At 48.8% G+C, this 22,667-nt stretch overlaps 1 protein-coding gene across 5 annotated transcripts in view; it reads left to right on the forward strand.

The window, feature by feature from the left end:
- The window catches only part of DPP6 (dipeptidyl peptidase like 6), a 939,040-nt gene that overhangs the window by 442,895 nt on the left and 473,478 nt on the right, over positions 1-22,667 (forward strand). Inside the window, exon 1 of one of the 5 annotated variants that reach the window (XM_053898706.1) lies at positions 6,393-6,777. The exons of the other annotated variants lie outside the window; for them this stretch is intronic. Within the exon in view, the coding sequence (XP_053754681.1) occupies positions 6,721-6,777 (57 nt within the window). The 5' untranslated portion in view covers positions 6,393-6,720. Of the gene's footprint in view, positions 1-6,392; positions 6,778-22,667 lie in introns of those variants that run through there. 5 annotated transcript variants of the gene reach the window in all.

The following is a 22,667-nucleotide window of genomic DNA, read 5'->3' on the forward strand; positions in this document are numbered from 1 at the left end:
TCTTTCCTTTTTTTTTTTTTAATTGGTTTTGTTTTTGTTTTTCTGAATGTGATTAACATTTAAAGCAGTAGACTTTGAGTAAAGCAGATTACCCTCCATGATGTGGGTGGGCCTTATCCAATCAGTTGAAGTCATTAAGAAAAAGACAGACCTCCCCCGAGGAAGAGGGAATTCTACCTCCAGATGGCCTTTGACTCAGGCTGCTCTTCCCTGGGTTTCCAGCTGTTGGCCTGTTCTGCAAACTTCAGATTTGCAAGCCCCCACATTGAGTGAGCCAGTTCCTTAATACATAAATAATGTAAATATTATTTATATTATTAATTAATATATTAATTATATATAAATAATACAAATATGTTATATATATGTGTATATATATATATATGTGTATATATATATATAATGTATATAAACCCTATTGGTCTTTTTGTCTAGAGAAACCCAGAACCCAGTCTTTAGGAAACTTACCCACATTCTCCTTCTCCTTGGTAATGCTCAGTATTTACTTTTTATTTATTTACCTTCAAATTGCTTCTTTGGATCTCAGCCTGGCTCTCCAGGGAATCTTGCCTTGCTGCCCGTATTTTTTATTTTCAGGGAACTGTAAGTTAGAAGTAGCTTCTCTTGCAGATGGTTAATGCTGCAAAGTTCAAAATCTTCCCAGATTCTAAAGACATCCTGATCCCTACCTTACGGCAGCGTGTAGGCCAGTGCGTCTGTTCCAGTGGGTGGGTTTGCCGTCCACACATAGTAGAGGCTCGGTAAAGCCTTGCAGATCCGATGTTCTTGACGCAAAGCTGTTGTGGCTGATGGGCTCTGGGCCAAGGCGAGTGGAAATCCGAGGAGCAGGAGCTCACATCAAGCTGCAGGGGATCCGGGCCTGCGAGTCTGCAAACAAACTTAAGTAGCCGAGCCTGTGCCGGCGCCCCAGCCGGACACACCGGGGGCGGGGAGAGGAGGAGGCGAAATCGGCGTGCGCCCGCGTGAAGCAGCCTCTCTCCAGATGCACCTGCAAAGGGCTGATCGGGCTCGGGTCCGTTCGGTGAGGCTGATTGCAGGCACGAGAGATTTCCAACAGCTCCGGGCAGCAGGGTGGGTGGGCACGGAGGGAGTAACACGGCAGGACCGGCAGCTGGTCGAGTCCCCGTTGGCTGCCAGGCCTGGCGTGTGCTCCGCCAGGCTCCAGGGAAGAGTCGGCTTGGCCGAGAACAGGCGCCAGCCTAGTCCTTGCTGGGTGCAGCCTGACCTCCCAAAGCCCGAGATTCTCCTCCTAAGCTCTTGCGTGGCTTGAAGTGGGATCTTTCTCGACACCAAAGTGGGGGGGAGTCGCCCGGAGTAAGGCCTTAGCAAGACCCATTTAGCGACTCAGCAGGAGCTGGGGCGATCAGAAGCCTTCCTCTCCTTTGGAGAGTTTCAGGAAGCCGCTCCTGCCCGAGCACTCGGCAGGTGTTTGAAGAGGCGCAGGGAGCGTGCACGCGTGCACGCTGTATGCATGCGCAGCAACGGGCTTTGATCGCACAGAACTGGATCTAAATGCCAACCCTGCCACGTACTGCTGCCTACATGATTTGGGAGGAACGTAGTAATCATTTGAAGCCTCCATTTCCTCATACGTAAAAAGGGAGCTAATAGTGTTACAATCGTGTCCCCCTCCATCCGTGTGTTCATCCCTAACAGGCAGGACCTCAGAACGTGTTTGGAGGTGGGGTCTTTGAAGAGGTGAGCAAGGTACAGTGGGGTCACTGGGTGGGCCTGAAGCCAATCTGACTCGTGTCCTTATAAGAAGAGGAGATTTGGACACAGACACACACACAGAGGGACCACGTGAGGGCACGGGCCAAAGGGTCATCTATAAGCCAAGGAGGGAGGCCTCAGGAGGAACCAATGCCTTGATCTTGGACTTCTGGCTTCCAGAAATGAGAGAATAAATCTCTGCTGTGGAAGCCCTCCATCCATTGTGCTCTGTTGTGGTCCTGGCAAACTAAAGCAGAGATTTTTTAAGGGTTAATGAAGATTATATATATATATATATATATATATATATATATATATATATAATTCTCAGGGTCATTCCTGGCACATAGACTATTTACATATTTTTTTTACATTTATTTATTTTTGAGAGACAGGGAGAGACAGAGCACAAGCGGAGGAGGGGCTCAGAGAGAGGGAGACACAGAATCCGAAGCAGGCTCCAGGCTCCGAGCTGTCAGCACAGAGCCCGGGGCAGGGCTCGAACTCACAAACCATGGATCATGACCTGAGCCGAAGTCAGACACTCAACCGACTGAGCCACCCAGGCGCCCCTAGACTATTTAAACGTTTTCAATAGTCTATTCAGGCATTCAAGGCAGTGCAGTATGGGGGTCCCGAACCTGAACTGCCGAGGTTCATATTCTGGCTTGGTTCCTTGCTCTCTGGGTAACCGTGGGTTTCAGATTTCAATTCTCGAAATCTCAATTTCCTTTTATAAAGTAGGGGAAGCAGGGGTTCCCCTGCTTGGGGGACATACCGCGTTCAGCACAGTACCACGTGCTGCTGTCGTTGTTAGCGGGGGCGGGTAAGCACTGTCCCCTTGCTGAGTATGCTTTCCTTCATCGAGGAAAGCACAGGGAAGGAGTGTGGAGGATGCGGTTTTGGGGGGCGCCCCTGTTCCTGCTTGAGTCACCCTGACTCTTCTCCGAGGTGTCCTTTCCACAGTCTCTAGAATTTGGAAGCCATGGTATTTATTCCTGGCGCTTTCCAGAAATGTGTCTGTAAATTCCTTATGTTGAGGGGTGGGGTCTGCACCCCCCCCCCGTATTCGCTGGTTGATAGCTTTCTCTCTGACAGAGCAGTTTATTTTAATTTATTTTTTAATATTTTTAATGTTTATTTATTTTTGAGAGAGAGAGAGAGAGCATGAGCAGGGGAGGGGCAGAGAGAGAGGGAGACACAGAATTGGAAGCAGGACCCAGGCTCCGAGCTGTCAGCACAGAGCCGGATGCGGGGCTCCAAGTTCACGAACCGTGAGATCATGACTTGAGCAGAGGCCGGATGCTTAACCGATGGACCCACCCAGGCGCCCCTCTGAGGGAGGAGTTTAGAAGGCAGTGCTGATAATGAGCAGGAGAATCTGGTTGGATTCCCCCTGGAGATGGCTCCCCAGATCTGGAGTGAGACGCACCCACTTGCAGCTGAAGGATTAACGTGGGCACCACGGTGCTTGTGCTCCGGAGGGATAATGATGAATGTTTAAATGGTGATAAAATGCAGCCCTTCCTCTCTGGTTTTAAGATTGCTCTTGTGGTAAGAACATTTAACAGGAGATCGACTCCTAACAGACTGAGTGAGCCGTGCAGGGTTGTCCTCTACGGGCCCGATGTCGTATGCTCCTCTCCGGAACTTCTCCGTCGCTCCTAACGGACGTTTCATCCACATCCGCTCCTGTTTCCCTGCCTCGGGCCTGGCCATCACCATCCTCTCCTCTGCTCCCAGGAGTTGGACCGTTTGGCATCTCCTCTAAGTGGGATCACGCAGTATTTCTCCTGCGTGGCTCACTCAAGAGGAAGGCCGTCCAGGTTCATCCATGTTGTCGCGTTTGCTTGGCGGGAGAACCCGACCTTTCTCTTTTAAAAGCAGTCAAGTCGAGTGTGCAGAAAAGTCAGCCCCCTGGGGGACGTGGCGCCAGAAAATCCACGAAAAGGGTCTGAGTGGCACAGCCTGGCCTGGCCTGGCCGTCGACTGGTGATTCTCAGACTTTTCTACCCGGTGGCTCCTGAGAACAGGGGTGATGAACGGGGGTCGTGGTGGGTGGGAGGGCTGGCCAGGCGAGCGCTCACGTGACCTCACGATCTGAAGTCAGCAGGAGACCCCTTTCGGGGATCAGGTATAATCTCGCAAACGGGGGATCTGTCGTTACAGCCACATTCATTTTAGATGTAGGGTAAAACGGAAGGTCTTGGCTGAGAAGTGCAAAGGAAACACCCGAGGGGCCTCCCGCCCTTCCCTACCACCAGCACCCAGCACCCCGGGCTACCACCTCTCCTGCTGGTGGTCCTGGCCTCCCGGGGTTAGCCACAGCTCCTCTCAGATGCTGGGGTAGGATTTGAGCCCCCTCAGGAGTTTCATTCGGGAGGAAACAGGAGGACAGACCAGCCCTGAGGTACTCGGGAATAAGACCGAGATAGTGCCCGGGGTATTTTGCAGCCGAGGCCGCCGTGGTCCAGGCCTGGCCAGTCGCTTCCCTGGCCCCCGAGTCCCCCGGGTCCCTGTGGTCCAGGCACGTGGCGGGTAACGTGGGTAGCGGCTGCTCGCCTCACTGTTCAGCCCTTCTTCCTGGGTCTTCGTGGCTGGGGTCCCAAGGGCGGGTTTGCAGTGACTCCCTGAGGCCTAGGGGTGTGACCGCGCGGGGCCATCCATGGATGAGCCTGGGGCCATATGAAGATCCCCCTGAGAGTCTGCGTGGCTTGGCACAATCCTCGCGGCCGGGAGTGGTAGTAACTCGCGTGCAGACCCCCGGTAGTGGGGCCACACAGAGGAGGACGCCACGGATCCACAACTTTGCTGCTCCCACCCTGGAGACACCCTGTCCCGTGGGGAGGCCTGAAGCAAAAGCAACACACACTAACCAGACCCTTACTGTGTGACGAGCGGTTTACGTGGGGGTTTCCTTTTTTTTTTTTTTTTTTTAATTTATTCTCGGACAAACCACGCAAACTGCAGCTGCCTAGCTCGATGTCTTAGAATCGATGCCAAGCAAACACTTCCCCCAGAACGAAGTTCAGGCTGTGGCAGAGGTGGCCAGGCAACTCCGCCGTGATCTAGATTTATCCGTCATCTGTGAAGAAGGACCCAGTGCATCGGATCTTGCAAGTGTGTTTGCTTTTGTAAAATGACTGGTGGTCAGGGGCACTGGGAAGGACCCGAACAAGGGAAAGCCTGCCATTTTACAGCTTTTCAAGGGAAACGGATCTACTCTGCCTTTCTCTCTGGAAGGAAGGATGCGCGGCCAGCCAGAAGGACTTTCTTCTTGGGCGTGTTTGTTGGTGCCGCCTGGAGGGGTGGCTTCCCCGTGCCATGGGGGCCTGTGGCAGCCTGAAGCTAGGAGTTAGGGAAGTGTTCACAGAGGGCACTGTTCACACACACAAGGGCAGCAGAAGGCCCCCGTGCACCGAGTCGGTCTGTGTTTCTGGAAGGCCAGGAGGCACTCCCCCCTGCAAACTAGTGGCTAATCAAGCTTTACTCAGAGCTCGTCAGCTCTGCACACCTTGTGTCTCTCCTCTCCCAGCCAACTCGTCCCTCCCCTCCCCCGGGGGTAGGGGTCAGGGGACTGCAGCAGCAGGACCCACAGTCAGTGCTCCTAGAAACCAGGCAGGGCCAACACCATGGCCATCTCTGTCCTGCCTTCTCCTTGAGCTCAGGACTCAGCAGGGAGCCTTGCTCCTATAAGGTCACCCCAGATGCTTTTTTTCCTTTTTTTTTTTTTTCCTTTTAACTGACAGACACCCTTGAGGTTCTGGTTGATTTTCAAAGAGAAACAGGAGACTAAGTAAAAAGGAGAAACCTAGGAAGTTTTCTGACCGTGAAGGAAAATGAAGGCCCCCCCTTTCCACATCTAGCATTCTAGCAGAACCCACTGGGCAAACAGAAAAGATGCCACTCCTTGGAGCCCACTGCCCATCTGCCTCCTCAAGCGCGCCGGGCACTTGGCACAAAGGAGAGACAAAGACCTTCTCCCTCGTGCCCTCTCCGTGCCCCCCCTCCCCCGTCAGGGTGTGACCTGCCTGTCTGGGAGCACTGCTGTCTGGGCACAGGCTCGGCCACCCCCAGGCCTGGCAGTGAGCGCGGTGACAGTGCCCGGGGCCAGGGCATCGCGCCCCCGCCTGGGTCCCCCTCCCCAGCCCCTTCTTGCCACCCTGACGCCCCTTTACCCCTGGGGCCCCCTCTCCAGTTTCCTTGCCCCTCTCCTCCCGGGGGCCCCCCCTCCCCACCCCCTAAGCTCCCTCTCCAGTCTACTGGCCCCGCTCCTCCCGGGGCTCCCTTCCTCTCTCCCCCACCCTGCGCCCCCTCCCCAGTCTCCCTCTCCTCCCCAGAGCTCCCTTCTTCCCTCCCCCCACCGCGCCCCCTCCCCCCCCCCCAGCTCCCTCCCCGGCGCCCCTCCCCACCCCTGCCGCCCCCTCTCCAATCTACTCACCCGGCTCCTCCCCGGGCTCCCCTCCCCCCGCCCCCCTCCCCAGTCTCCCCCTTCCTCCCCCGGAGCCCCCTCCTCCCGGCGCTCTCGGTCCCGGCCCCCTCCCCGCCCCCAGGCCCCCTCCCCGCCCCCAGGCCCCCTCCCCAGCCGAGCCGTGGCGGAGCATGCGCCGTGCGCCGCGGGAGGCGGGAGGCGGGCGGGAGCAGCGCGCATCACTCGGGTCCCCTTCCTGCACCGCGCCGCCACTTGCCGGTTGCTAAGCAGTTACCATTGTTTCTGTGGCGATTGCGGAGGCTGTTGCTAATTGGAGAAGCCCCGCTGAGCCGCAGCATCTCCCCTGTTCGGATCCGCTCTCTGCTCCTTGCATTTAAAGAGAAAACTAGGCTGGTCTACCCACTCGCCCTCCCCCACCCGCCCCAAAATAGCCGTGTGGTTTCGGAAGCATGGACTAAATCACACCCCTCCCCGCCGATTGGACTCTGGTGGCTCGGAACTCGCCGTCAGATCGCACCTGCCCCTGTGCCGGTGTGCGCCCTGGACGGGGGACCATGACTACAGCCAAGGAGACCAATGCTTCAGGGAAATCCGTGCAGCAGCAGGAACAGGTAATGCTGCTTTCTGGAGTGTGCGTGCGCGGGAGGGGGGGAACCTGTGCTTCTTGAATGAGCTTATATTGGAGATGACCGCCCTCACCTGAGCAAGAGGCTGGAGGTGAAGCCAGCGCCGAGTGAGCCTTGCTGGGGTCTGCCTCCCCGGCTCCTGAGTGCTATTTTTGAAAGATCCCCGGGTCTATCAATAATGCACAGCCACAGGGAGCAAGCATCTGGCGGCTTAAACTTGATGCCCGGGGACCTTTGGACAAAGGCCTGTCTCCTGCACAGCTGCCTAATTATGCATTTGTCAGTGGTCACTACTTTGTAATGGGGGGGGGGGGGGTGGTGGATGGAGGTGAGACACCCCCCCCCCCCCAAATTTCAGTTTATTCTGACCCTCCAGCAGGACTTTGGTTTGGTTCTATCACAAGTCAAAAGAGGACAGAGGAGCTCGGTTTAAAGGACTTTTCTTTTGAGACCTGTGTCCCTTTTCCTCCTTAAGTATTTCTTGAAGGGAGTGAGCAGATTGCTGTTCATCCTGGGCACGTAGAGAGTGCAGCCTGTGCCCGCTAGGGAGGCTGAAGGATGCCCAGCTGGGACCAAGTGGGACCCCCAGGTGAGAAGGAGCAGGGCTCCCAGTGCTGGCCAAGGATGGCCAGGAATGCACTGGTGTCCCCATATGGCAGAGGATGGCCACTCCCCCTGCCCTGAAGAGGCTCGCCATCTGCAGAGGCTCCCGGTCTCCGGAGTAAAGGGGAACCTGCACGCTGTGTCTTGCCACTCATGTAGATACTGCAACTCCCTTCTCGAAGATCGTGAGGGCTCTTATCTTTTAATCACTGCTTAGTTCTCCTCAGGCAGATCATTAAAATAGATCCTGGGAGACACCAGTAGATCCACAGAGCAGTTTGCTCAAGCTTGGTAAGTCAACAGCATAAGCTGATTTCCCGTATTTATTTTAGGGGTGTTGTTAGCTCCTGCTTGCTAGGATTGGGGCCAAGGAAGGAGACCCCACTAGAGTTCAGGAAAGCAGAGAGCCTCTTTGGGGACAGTGTGTGATAGTCTCATCATGGACTATTCAGAGGCGGTATGGAGATAACTTCGGATCTATATTTTTGGGGTCGTTTCCTCAAAACCCATGTTTTGATTTAAAAAAAAAAAGAGAGACCACCTCAGTAGTGGTATCATCATCATTACCGTCATCTGGAGAACTTAAACACGATTTTATTTCTTCTGGGAAGAAGACTGTGTAAATCCCAAAGTGTAAGAAGCACGTTCGGTGGGAGAGCTCCTGTGAAGGTTAATGATCACTGTAGCATGAACGCCAGGAGGTTCACACCAACCCAACCAGCCCCTCCTCCTTTTGAGTCATTCTACACAATATTTGTTCCAGAAAGAAGTCTGTCCACCCTCAATTAGCATCCCGTGACTAACTGGGCTTCCTTTGATTACCGCGTTCCTCACTAGGCATAAACCAAATGTGCCCTGGGCGTGCAGGCTCCAGAGAGGACTTGGGTAGCCTTTCTGACCATGGGACTGTGGTAATAATTACGGAGAAAGCACATTGCTCCTAGGGCTGAGCCCAAAGGCGGGCTCTCAGAAGCCCTGTCTGTGTTACGTGGCAGAAGGCATGTGAGCCTGTACAATGTCACTCTCATTTTCCCTAATACCTCCACATGTCGGGAGAGTGGAAATAGTTAATTGGGGTGCGGGTTTTGGAGGGTGGGCAAGGTCTTGTTTGATTTTGTGCCTTTTGACCATTGGAAACCCCCCATCCTTGTACCTGGGGCCATGGTGGAAGCCGTGGTTGGGCAGAGTGCTGAGGACAGAGGCGGCTGTGACCGCAGGGAGCGGTCAGGAGGTCCCCCTCCATTCTCGGTGGCATCTTCTTGACCCTCAGAAGGACACAGTGCCCACCCTGTGAGGCAGAACACATTGAGGGTCAGCGGCAGGACCAGGGTGGGAGAAGTAAGACAGGACGGAGAAAAGATCTCATGTCTAAAATTAATGCACCTTTAGGGGACGTTGGCTTAAATCTTACCAAACTGCTCAAAACACAAAGAGGTAAATAAAATCCTTAGTCATGAAGACTATTTCCTCTTCCCCCACTGTTTGTCAATTTTTAAAAGACATTTAAACTCTATTCTGTGTGCTCAGACTACAGAGCTCTGGATGAGTTCTCCCATTCTTTATTGAGGGGATAGCCCCATCCCCAGGTGGCTGGGGGTTAATAGGGAGGCCCGGACAGACAGACAACATTTTTTACAAGACAGAGAAAGAGAAATGGATGCTGGTTTGTGGTTTGGTTTGCTTTGGGTTTTAGGTTGGGAGTCGTTTAATTGTCCTGCCAAACTTTGGGGCCCTGACACCTTACCTCTTATATTGGGAGGCATTCATCTGAGGATTTGGGTTTTCTATAGCCTGATATTTATGTCCTATACTCTTTAAAATTCGGTTAGGGGCACCTGGGTGGCTCTGTCGGCTAAGCTCCTGACTTTGGTTCAGGTCACGATCTCGCAGTTCATGAGTTCGAGCCCCACGTTGGGCTACATGCTGACAGCTCAGAGCCTGGAGCCTGCGTCGGATTCTGTGTCTCCCTGTCTCTCTGCCCCTCCCCTGCTCGCACTCTGTCTTTCAAAAATAATAAACATTGAAAAATAATAGTAGAATAAAATTTTGTTATTACAATAGACTAATAGTTCTTAGACTAACAGAGGTATGGTACAGTGTCTTACCTGCCTTGGTAGTCAGAAGCCAGGCATGTGGGTGGCAGCAGGAAATGACTTTGTATGCTGAGGGTAAGTAGAAATTAATGAACGATAAATCTAGGAGAAGATATGAAACCAAATGATTTGACCTATTCATTAGAGATTGCCATTTCCCTCCTTCCCTTTTCTTGCTAAAATATGTACTAAGAGTAGAGGAATGCGTGGAGTTGTTTTTTTAAGATGCTGTATAAACACATTGGAATAAAATGGAGAATAGACTTCTAGAAGACCATTTCCCGTTCTCTTTGGATATGCCAGTATTTATTTTTGAATAAAGCATTAACAGTCCAGAGGTGTTTGGAAACAAAATATTCAGAAAGCTGAATGAGCTGACTTCACCCTTTGGCTCAGAAGCCAATCAGATGGTAGAGGCTTCTCGGTAAAACCCAAAGCCACGCTGGCCAGCGTTCTGCCATAGCACGTGCCCAGAGCGAAACCTCACAGGTGAGGTAGAGAAAGCGGAGGCTGATTTGGCTACAATTTACTGTATTCTCTCAAACGAACTGAATCCTTCCTTAGAGAACCAAATTAAGGAATTTTTTCCCCTTAAGTAAAAGCACAAATTTATTGTAAAGTATACTGTCTTCATTTCAAATGACTTAATATTGAAAGGCAGTAATCAGTAATACTGCTGAGAGTAAGAAAAGACAGAAAGGTTAATTCTCCATGCTTCCAGTGAACCAGGAAACATTTTCGCTGAAAATATTGAGCAGGGGTACGTTTTTAGTGGCAGATTCGGTATCTGTGTTGTGTGTGGATATGAGTGCACGCAAGTGCACACACACACACACACACACACACACTGCCGGCCTCACGTGCCACAAGGTCACAGATTTGGAAAAGACCTCAGGAATGCACCCCATGATCAGGCCCACCTGTTGGGCTCAGGAATCTCACAAATAAATGAGAATATGCCTTTCCTTAAAAGACCCCCAAAACACCCCTTTTCACACGGAGATATTCTGCGTTCTCTTGGCGACTTGGATCTTTAGCTCTGTGTTAACTTGCATCACTTCTGTGTCTTCTGGAGACCTGGAAACCAGCTGTCTCATAACACTAACTGGGTAACAGCTATTTTTTCGTTGTTTTTCACGTTTCTCTGAGCTGCACAAGCCCATATGTATGGCCCTGATGTGTCTATTCTCCTATTAAATTAGGAGCCCCAGGACCCAGTGTTGATTGAGAGGTTAAATTATTTATCTAGACATTTGTAATAACAATGCCACTGTGAGAGTTTTTGGAAATGAATGAAATTTTATAAACAACACCTTCTGTGACGCGGCGTTAAAATGCACAGAGCTGGGAATTCTGCGAGAGGACAGACTTGCCCAGGGGCACACAGACAACGATGACCCAGGAGCCGGACTTCTAACGTCTTCTGCCTGGTGCTCTTTGCATTGGATCCTGGTGTTTATCTCAGTAGTAAAATCAGATACTGAAACGGAGGAACTGGCTTTGGCCATCACAAGAATTTTTTATGAAACTCTGTTAAAGGAACAGTCAGTGCGAAACATCTGTAGAGAAGGTAAATCGGAAAGAAATAGTAAAAGGAAACCCAGAAAAACAAGATTCAGTATTAGGGAGTACGAACGTGACTTACTTCCGAGGTGGTCCTTTCACGACTCAAAAAATGACAATGGATGTGGCAGTCCTACTGGTGTAAGTTAAATGCTCTTCTGCTCATGCTCTAAGTCACTTAAGACACTCTGGATAAAGAGGACACTGGAAGGAACAGGACAGGAGCAGGGACAGTAGATTCTTAAGATTGTGTAGAAATACATCTAGGACTCTGAAGAAAGAGAGAAACAGTCTGGCCGCCCGTTGGGTGGATGGGTGAAGGGGAGAACTCAGAAGTCCTGGGCATCCTAGAGGGAGTATGTGCAGAACAGGATGTATAGGGATCTCCAGGTGGGTCCTGGCGAGGAGGGGGAGTGGCCAGGTGCGGGTGGGGTGGGGGGGGGGGAAGCAGTGTAGTCTTTGTGCAGAGGAAAGAGGGCTGGTAGGTGCTGTTCTTAGAGGAGACTCAGGACTCGGGACACTGAGTCTCATCGCCGGAGAGAACAGGGTCGCAAAGAAGCAGTGACTAGCTTGGAGCCATAATCTGTCGTGCTTGGGCGTCTATGGGCATTTCCCATCTCCTGAGATGCAAGTTACATGATGTATTAAAACAAGTCAGGGGCACCTGGGTGGCTCCGTTGGTTATGCCTCTGACTGCGACTCAGGTCATGATCTTGCGGTCCGTGAGTTCGAGCCCCACGTTGGGCTGTGTGCTGACAACTCAGAGCCTGGAGCCTGTTTCAGATTCTGTGTCTCCTTCTCTCTCTGCCCCTCCCCCGCTCACACTCTGTCTCTCCAAAATGAATAAATGTTTAAAAAAATTTTTTAAAAGAAGTCAATAAGCTAGTGTCACTCAAGAGGCCTAGTGAAAACCCAAACAATCCCAGATCGGCTGTATGCAAAGCCCAAATTCAAAACAAACAGAATGCAGCTGACATTTCTCTCTGAAAAAGGCTTTCCCTGGCAGTAAACACATTTTATTATGTGATACATTGCATTGAACTTAGTCCCTCCCTTTCAATACTGGAGTTAACCATGGAATGCTTAGCCAAGACCTTCAAACGCTCCCTGGAGAAAATCTGGGGAATTTTGAGGGTGGGAGGTTGCTTCCCATGAACTTTCACCAGAACACCGTCAGCTCCAGGATGCCAGTCACTGATAGTCACGAACAGTTACCATGTGTCTGTCTCAGCGGGATTGTGGCATTATTATCCTTTATGGAGATGAGCTGCGCCTGTGTTTGGCATTAATTGATTTGGTTTCGTGATGGACATCTTTCACCCGCTCTCGTGAGCAAGGCCAGAAGGAGTCCGTTTATCCAGACTGAAAGTTCAGGGAAAGACTCAAATTTGCGGAGGAAGCGAGTCTCTATAAGCGTGTGGAGATGGACGGTTGTTTGAAGCCCTTGCTTTAAAAAGGTGTTACGTGGGGGCGCCTTGGTGGCTCAGTCCGTTGAGCATCTGACTTCAGCTCAGTTCATGATCTCACAGTTCGTGGGTTCAAGCCCCACGTCGGGCTCTGTGCTGTCAGTGCAAAGCCTGCTTTGGATCCTCTGTCCCCGTCTCTCTGCTCCTCCCCCACTTGCTCGCTCTCTCTCCCAAAAATAAACATTAACAACAACAACAAAAAAAGCAAAAGGTGTTGCGTGGAGATCATGTATTCTTGGTTCAGAGGTCGTTTGGAAAGCTAAAATGTTTTTATTTCAGGTTCCAGGTCTTGTTGCCTTGTGGCCTCAAAGCATAGGAGTGGGAACCACATCGGTGGGGTGGGGTTGAACCCTAATCCTTGGTTGGTGTCATTCTGCAGGAGGCTGACATTCTTATCTCCTTCCTGCCTTGGCTGGTGTGTGTCCCTTGAAGTGGGGACGTAAAGGAAAGGAGGGGGCGGGAGGATCCAGGAAAAGTAGCCCAGGTGACGTGATCCGATCCCGATTCCGAGTCCTCCTTTTTCCTCCATCACCTTCTTCATGCCCTGTCCCGCGTGGGCCTCGACAGCTACTGGCACCTGCAACAGGCCATTGTTTGCTCAGAGTTGACTCTGCTAGAACCTTCATGTGTGCCGATCCCCCTGGCCCTCGCTAAACGACTGGGGCAAAACCCAATCCCTACGAAGAGTATAAGCCTGTCTGTGCAATGCATTACTCGCCTTGAGAGCATCCGTAACCTGAACAATGGCCACCGGTAATGAAACCCAAAGGGATTGTTAATGGTTGGAATTTCGGGCCCAAAGTTTAGGACAGCCAGTGGAACAACAGCAAAAACAAAACAAATACACGGTTTACTCATAGTCATTAATGACAAACTAAGTAGCGGTCATGGGGAGGACAGTCTTGGCACCCTTGGAATTACTGACAGGTTGCACACATACCTGCAGTACCGGTTCTCACTGCATTTATATAAGAGCTGGCCTTGTATCAGGCAAGTCCCAGATAGCAATCCCTGTTGCTGCTTCTGGCTTCCGATCCTAGGAGGATTTTGTGGCATTGGAGTAGAAAGAAATGTGCAGCAGTCCCTTCGTAGGACAAACTGCCATCATCGCAGACTGCGCTTGGTAGGGGCCCCCATCCCTGTTTCACAGTGGTGGCTGGGACGCCATAGGACCCAGAGTGCAGTCCCCCACCGATGGCTTTGCAGAGCACATTAGTGATAGAATCAAGTCTTGATAATAGAATTTGCCGTGACAATTTATATATTGTCCCCTTACTCGTATCTGATCAGTGTTTTAGGAGATTTAACGTCCCCTGCCAGAACTCAAGAAAAACTGCTTCCCTACATCTGAAACTGCTGGAAACTGTGAGCATCATCTCCAGCTGCTAAGTTGTTAATTTGGAACACAGGCTTCTAAAAACTGTCCGTGGGCGCGGCTGGGTGTGTGGAGTGGGGGAGACCGACCAGAAGGCACCGACAGAATCTGCTGAATAAAATGGGGAAACTGGTGGTTGGGAGGGGGTGCTCTTTCAAAACATTTTAAAAGGTCAAAGTCTGTTTTCCAGCTTGCTCCTGGGATTCTTGTTGAATGTAATGGGGATTCATGGTCTGGGAACGATAGATTCAACCCTTTAAATAGGTTACCCACAGCAAGATGAACATCACAAGCAAGAATGCGAAACATTTTCTCTGTAGAGATTAATATTCAGCAGAGATCCCCTTGTGTGGCGGTGACGTATGTTTTAAAATTAATGAAAGGATGTGCTTCTGTATTTTGAAGAGGCAAGTTTTATTCTCCGCGGTAGAACATTTGAGGGGTTGTTACAGTGTTCGCTCAGGGGATGCTAGAATTATGACACTCCTCACCTATCCTAAATCAGGTCTCTGGATGGGAGAGGGCAGGACACTTATTTTTAAATGTTAATAGCCCATCTTATACCCCATCCCTTTATTAGACAGATGTTGGATCAGAGGAAGATTTTTCTTTTGATGAATGGGTGATACAGAAGAGGGGAGGCCAGGAGAACAGGGAGCCAGCTGGGATGGCTTAAGGTTGGGACAGCAGAGGGGTTCCCGGGACCCGTGGGAGCCTGGAGATGATTCTGGAAAGCAGGAAACACTTATAGGCAAGGGTTTCAGAGCATGATGGCATGGAAAGTACTACAGTGGAAAGCAGCAGAGGATGAGTGAAATTCTGGAAGAAAGGAGAGAAATTTGAACTTACAACAGATTTCTCCTTAAAAGAACAGGATTTGGGGCATATAGGAAACTGGAAGAATGGCTTGGACATAAAAATTATACATTGTGAGTGTCATTACTTAATCTGGGTGTGCCCTGATGGACTAAAAAGGGTACTGGAAGCTTCTGGTTTTCAAAGAGTTTAAAAGGGTTTGGGATGTCCCGGGTAAAATTCAAGTTTACTTAGAAGCAACAGGTACTTTAAGGCATTAAGGCACACACACACATGTAGGTAGTAACATGTGTGTATATAAATGTGGTATTTCTTGACGTAGCCTGAGAAATTCTTGAAAAGACTTGAGACAGTTAGAATACTTGGCTCTGATCGTTGAAAAGCAAAATAAACACTCCATCCCCCGCTCCCCGCCGAAATCCACATCATATAGGGTACACTTGTAAAGAATGATATTAATAAGAGAACTTTGTAGACAAAAGACTGTTCTGTCATTAAAAATAAGAAAGCCTTAATGCTTCAGATTTTTCTCAACGCATTTTATCGACTCCCTGCTCCTTAGGAGGGTGAGATGGGCACCTTCCCTCCTTGCCAAAGCTCTCTTTCCTGGAAAGTGGGAGAACAGTGTGCTTTGGTGTAGATGACCCTGACTCTTACCCAGCTCTTCCTCCTGCTAGATGAAGGACCTTGAGCACATCTGGGTGATGCCACATCTGGGGATAAGGCCCGTGACACTGGTGCTTTGAAGAAAACATTCAAGCACAAAATACTATTCTTGGCATGGAGATTTCAAACCACTGTTTAGTGAGGACTTAACCACGTGTGTTCACATAACAACGATATTTGAGTGGGTCTTGTTTGCAGCATTTGGTGAGGGTTTGTATGTCCATTCTAAGATGGGTTGGTCTATAAAATCATAAAGTGTTCCACTTTTAAGCATTTTACAGACCCTCTCGCCCCATGATTTTTGGACTTTTGTTTTAGTAAGAGAAACCTTTTCCCCAAAGGAAACAAGCCAAGTCCAACACAGGAAGGAGGTGAAAGCACTTCCCTAGTGGCCCCGACATGTCAGCAGAGCACCCCTCCCCTTCTCCAGCAGGGTGGAGCACAGCTTACAAACCAGGTATCTAATTCACAGTCTGATTTTACAAGGGAGGAAATAAGGCTTAGAGAGGGTGAGTGAATTAGCCAAAATCACACAGCTAGCAATTGCAGAATCAGAACAGAACCATTTCAGGGTTGCCTGGGTGGCTCAGGTGGTTAAGCATCCAACTTCGGCTCCGGTCATGATCTCACGGTTCGTGGGTTCGAGCCCCACATCGGGCTCTGTGCTGACAGCTCGGAGCCTGGAGCCTGCTTCGGATTCTGTGTCTTGCCCCTCTCTGCCCCTCTCCCCCCGTCAAAAATAAATAAACGTTAAAAAAATTTAAAAACAAAGAACAGAACCACTTCCCCTTTCCCCCCTGTTTTTTGGATCCAAATCAGGAAATTTCAGGTGAGACATGGTACAAATAATATACTAAGAAGATTAACACAAAAACTGATATTAACTGGAAACTGCAAAGGAAACAAAGTAAGCATTATAAAGCAGGGTTTTTAAAAAATTATTATTTTGAGAGAGATGTGGGGAGTGGCAGAGAGAGGGAGAGAGAATCCCAAGTGGGCTCCCTCAGGTCCGCGTTGTCAGCACAGAGCCCAACACGTGGCTGGATCCCACGAACCGAACCATAAAATCATGACCTGAGCCGAAATCAAGAGTCTTATGCTTAACCAACTGAACCACCCAGGCACCCCCATAAAGTAAGCATTATAGATGCAAATTAAAACGACCTTGTCCAGAGATCAGTTGAGAAAAGGCATAGATATACTTAAGGCAGTCCTTTGTCTTCATGTCTTATGGATAGATGTAGCTATTCTTTTTATTGCACTGTCCCTGGAGGCATTAGGGTTTTCATAGCAACTTTTCATATTTAATTAGTTATTTAATGAGTTGCTTTTGAAATGAGGAAAAAATGAGGCTATAACAAATGTTTTTCTCCTGATTTTTAAAAAGTAAGCAACGCTTCGTAAATTCTACATGCTTTGGAAGAAGGCAGTAGGTAATTTTCAATCTCATCTTACACTTGAATAACTTCAAAGGCAGTAGTTATACAACAGGTGTGGAAAGACAGCAGGAAAAGAGAGAGCAGACCCAGCCTGTCACCTGTACATATTGGGGGCTTGGCCCCACGGGAGGTGGATGTTGAAACATCTGGAAGTTGTATGAGTTCATAAGCTCAAACTGAACCAATAGCATGAGTATCATTATCCTTGGATTACAGATCCCTTTTGAGGATCTGATGACAGCCACGGATGTGCTTGCCAGAAAAAGTCCCATAACCTCTTGGTTCCATGAAGCCTATAGACGCCATCGTATCTGTCTGTAAACCCCCGGTGGGTGTCCCCTCAGTGTGGCCTTCCAGCAAGCGAGGGCCATCTTAAGACACATCAGTAGAGATGTGCTCACTGCTCAAACCTCACACAAATATTAAGTAGCTATCACATCTGGGTGTTGTACTAGGTACAATGGAGGCACCACACTTAGGAAAGAATGGGGGGTGGGACTGGGGAGGGGTGGCAGGGAAGAAAAGGGTATCTGATATGCCAGCAGTGGTGGAGAAAGGGGTCTGTGAGCCATGGTGGGTGGGGAAAGTTTAAATAAATGCAGTTAGATAGCTGGAGAAATAAAGTATGTCTTTAATGTTTAAGGAATTGTTCAATATTTTTAGAAGGAATGATAGGATTGTGATCTTTTTATTTCCTGGGTTATCTCAGGCAAAAGATTAGGGACCTGTGGATTTAAGTCCCTAGATGGACAGCGTTAGCTCAAGCCACCGTCGTCCCGCCCCCAGGACAGTGCCAGGATATGCCCGATGACCATCAGCCTGGTCTCTTCCTCTGAAAGGGCAGGTTTGTCTAGGATCCCTTCTACTTGAAGGTCTCAAGACTTTAGTACCTTTCCTGTCACGCAACCTTGAGCCTCTGACGGACACAGACCGTGTCCTGCTGCTTACGTAGCTCCAATGCCAAGCCCAAGGCCCATCCCCTCAGACTGTTTGCACATTGAATCAGTGAATGAATGAATTGCGTCCTCCTCTCTTAGCCTCCTTCCATGAATCACGCACAGAGTGAAAGGGTCTGTGATTTTATTCGCTCAACAAAGGACTCAGGCTTTTGGAGCCCTAAGATCCAACTCCTTGCATGCCAGCTCACCTTGCCGTCCCTGATGCCTGAGACATCATGGCGCGTCTCTTTCCCAAAATTTCGCCCCCACCTGTTCTACCTGAAACCATTTCTCTACCACAGAAGCATCGGCCACTTGCCACAGCCCGAGTGTCAGCGGTCTTGCGGGGACTCCTGTCCGTAAAGTAAGCACATATCCTTTCATTTACCAAGTGGGTAGGTGAATAAGTGACTGGCAGAAACAGAAAGACAGGAGATGTGCATTGCGTGCCGCCTTCTCCCAGGTGCAGACACGGTTGACCCAACGTTTGGGCCGACCCTCTAAAACTCAGGGGGCAGACATGCTTTGAGGGAAGAACAGCCAAAGGGGATGAAGATGAACACGATGGAAAGGTCCAGAACATTTGCTCTCTTTGTCCTCTCCTGGGTCTGGATTGGCCCCATCCAGATTGGTCTGGATTGTTGAACTTTTTTATGAGGCAGTGTAGGTTCAAGAGTGATTTCTGGTACACGTGACAGGATGAAATGCTTTCTTTAAAACATTTTTAAGTATTTATTTTGGGAGAGTGTGTGCGTGCATGCATGATGGGGGAGGGGGAGAGAGAATTCCAAGCAAACTCCGTGCTGTCAGTGCAGAGCCGGACGAGGGGCTGGAACTCACAAACTATGAGAACGTGACCTGAGTCAGGCGCTTAACTGCCTGAGCCACCCTGGATAAAATGCTTTCTTAAGGAGAAATAAATGAAAGCATCCTGTGGCTATTAGAAGCCAGACCTCGGCGGCCGTGGTGTTAGAAGAGGACGACGGGATCTGGGTCTAGGTGGGTCTGGCTTTGAATCCCAGCTCTGGCACTTAGTACTCAGGCATCACTGGGCTCTTCGGGTAACCTCTTTTCCGTATGGCGCACCTGCTGACAGAGGGCTCAGGATGTTGTTGGGTGACAGGTCTAGCCCAGTACCGCGGGAAAAGGTAGAGGTGCGATGACGTGATATGAGCCTGGTCGTCATCTTCACTGTCCCTGTGGCCCCCAGCAGTCTGGCTGCAGGAGAGATGTCGCCAGAGGGATGCCCGGGTTTCCTTCATGTAGCGTGTTTGCTTCACTGAATGAAGTGGCTTACTTTCCCTTAATTGCCGCTGTGCTTGAAACCACAAAGAGATTTTGCGATTTTAGCACTTGAAGCAGTGAGTCTGAAGCCTCAGAGTCTGTTTAATTCACTTAGGCCTGTGGCTGAAAAGCTGCACTAAGGCACTTGAAACTTGGTTGTGGTTGATTGGTTGTCAGAAAGGTTCATACTTGAACTAGGCACCTGCCTAGTTCAGCGATACGGATTATGAACCTGGTGCTCGCAGCTTTGCCCGGAAAGCAGACTCCTGTGTTTTAAGTTTCTTAAAATCTTCACAGTGTGGCCGAGCCAAGATTACTGAATTTGGTTTCTGAGGGATTATGGTCCTGTAACGAAGGGATGTGGTAATAGAATTTTGTATTGGTTTATTTCCGTGCTGTACTATGTCTGTTGAAAATTTCATATTAATATAATTGTGTTTCCATTGCTCGAATGAAGAAAATGATACTTAAAGTAACAGACACTGATTGAATCCAAGAAACAAATGCTAGAAAATAAAGATTCCTGTGCACTGGCTGGCTTGTGCCTTTTGTGACACTCGTAGTGGCTTGAGAAGATGCTGTCATCAAAGGAGGACTGAGGGAAGAACTACACTTACATGTGGCTTTCACTCAGATCTGAATTTCACGAAAGAAACTCACGATATCTTTTAATTCTGTAGTCGCATCTGAGCTGTACATTGGGCGCCTGGGTGGCTCAGTCGGTTAAGCGGCCGACTTCGGCTCAGGTCATGATCTCGCGGTCCCTGAGTTCGAGTCCCGCGTCGAGCTCTGTGCTGACAGCTCAGAGCCTGGAGCCTGTTTCAGATTCTGTGTCTCCCTCTCTCTCTGCCCCTCCCCAACTTGCGTTCTGTCTCTCTCTGTCTCAAAAATAAATAAATGATTTAAAAAAAAGATAAAAAATGTGGGTGGGAGATTTTAATGCTGTAGGCCTCCTTAATTTCTCCCCCTTTTGCTTACTCTTTCCATGCTTAGGAAATGTCAATAATTACGTTACCCGCAAAGAGGTGTAATGAACAAGAGCCATCTTTGGGGAAACATTCACAATCCAGCCACAAATCAGTTACACTCGTGTCACCTATGCTCTCTCCTGTATTCTCCACATCTCTTCCGACACCCAGCTACCCAACTACCAGACCAAAGCCTAGGCAGAGTACCTTAACACTGTTAGAATTTGTGGAAAGACAAACCCCTTGATGGAGTTCTGTTGAGCAGCATGAGAACTCCCCGGTTCCGGCTTACTGCCGTGGAACTGGATATCACTGATGGACACAGGTTATGCCAGCGAGGTAGGGAAGGAGAGATGTAGATCTGCCCCTTTATTCATCAGGATGTATTATTTTATTTCTTCCTGGGCTCAGCAGGTGGAGTGTAGCAACGATCCAATACCCTTTGTCCCCAGCCGTTTGCGTGAGCATATGTGTGTGAAAAAAAAGCAGCTTTGGGGAGAAGTCATCTCTTAGCTTCTTAGTGGGCAGTTGACTCATTGATGTGGAAGATGTGGGCATCCACGGGCACATGTCCTCCCCTTCCGACCATCCTGTTCCCCCACCCCTCTGGTTTAGATCGACGTCACTGGTGCTGCATTTTGCTTGTCACTTGGTTCTTGAGGCCTGCAGCTAGGGAAGGAGGCTGGCATGTCAGAGGCAAGTAGTAAGTATAAACACCCAAGGATTGCCTAAATGACTTCCCTCTAGAGCACCTGTCATCATGAATTTCCTCAACAGTTTTACTGATTTTTTTAAAGTAAAAATTATACTTGATGATTATCTATTGCATGAAAAAATACAAGGAATGGTTTGATGTAAGGATGGAAATAAAGCAGTCATGTTTGGTGTGTGTGTGTGTGTGTGTGTGTGTGTGTGTGTGTGTGTTTGTCCTCCTATTGGTTTTGCTCTAATGCAGGTGAAATTTTTACTTCCAAAGACAAGGATAAAACTCCAAACATTTCTCTGTATAATTTTAGTATCTAGAATAGGGTAATAATACTATTTTATATTTGTGTAATACTCAACACCAGTGCTGCTAAAAATGTAACACAAGCTACATGTTCTATTTTGGGTTTTTTATAGTAGCCAGGTTAAAAATTGAAAAGAGATGTATGGGGTGACTTGATAATATATTTTATTTAACCCAGTATATCCAAAATCTTATTATTCCAACATTAAACCAATATAAAAATATTATATATTTTATTATAATGTAATACATAATAGTACTTGATATATAATACTATACCAATATAAAAAGGAATTAATGAGATCTTGTACATTCTTTGTGTGTCTTCTGAATCTTTGTGATTGGGTATGAAATACATATTTCAACCCCCCCCCCCCCCACACACACACACACACAGCACATCTCAGTTCATACTCATTCCCTGTTAAATACGGGATCTCTATATGTGCCTCCTGTCCAGGCTTTTGGGTAGAAGCTCTGTACCGTACTTGGTTTTCACACAAATTGCCTCGTGTCGTCTAATATCTTCAGTTCTACCGAGCAAGGGAGGTCTCGTCTCCTGGTAATAGGAACTGTGTCTGAGTCCATATTTTGAAGGGGAACATTTACCACTTGTGCTTCTTTTTGAACTCATTTTGGCAAATGTAGTAATCTTCTAAGGTTTCAGAAAAGGTAGTGCTCTTTCATAGAAATACTGAGAACTGAGAAAAAGATGGCATTCATTCAGTATAAATATTTATTGAGTGCTTACTAGGTGTTAAGAACACTTCTGAGCACAAGGATCCAGAGGAAATACAAGAATTCTATTTGGCAAATTAAATTTAGCAAATTTTGATTGTGTGCTAGTCATTGTTTTCTGCATTGATAGAAATTACACTGGTAGCTTAGATTACCTTTTACCAAAGAAAATGCACTGCAATTTCGCAAAGCCTCATTTCGTTGTGTCCCTTTCTACACTCCTTGAGCTGAATACTAGCTCTTGAATAGGCAGCAGCCTCAGCTGGTTGAGGAGGGAGTTAGAAGATGGATTTAAATCAGTGAGAATTTTTGTTTGTGTGTTTATCACTGCTGCTCACTGGGGACTGGTGAAGATCAGAAATGGGAGGTGACCATATACAGAGGGTTCAATAATTGTTCTCCCTTCCATGCAGACATTGGCATGTGGACTTTGGTTTGAAAGATCCTAGGTTGATGGTCTGGAATTGCAGAGGGCTGAGAGATCCAACCTTGGGGAGAGCTGCAGCCTTTTTCTGTAGACTCTCTTTTCCCTCCTACAGAGAAGCCAGCTGCCAGCAGCTTCCCATCCCATGCCCCCTAGCTAGGTCCCAACTGGCTGCAGCCAGGAAAAGCTCATGGAAGGACTCTGACCAGCCTGGCCAAGTCACAGGTCCATCTGTGGGCCAGTCACCTGATTTGGGGGCAGCGTACGATAAGCCCATGTTGTGAATTAGAAAACGCAATCAGATGCTCATCCCATGTTATGATGCTATGCACATTTGTGTTTGTAGAAGGAAGAGAATTTGAAGGAAGAGAAGCCAACAACTGGGTTTCCCCTCAGTTCTTTGGGCGCCATGAGCATAATCTGGGTAAACTTTAATTTCTAACCCGGACGCACACCAGGCTTTGACACGTTAGCAGGCAAACTATATGAACAG

The sequence above is a fragment of the Panthera pardus genome, unplaced genomic scaffold, assembly GCF_024362965.1.
Source record: "Panthera pardus isolate Hobbes unplaced genomic scaffold, ASM2436296v1 HiC_scaffold_9, whole genome shotgun sequence".
Classification (NCBI taxonomy): Eukaryota; Metazoa; Chordata; class Mammalia; order Carnivora; family Felidae; genus Panthera; species Panthera pardus.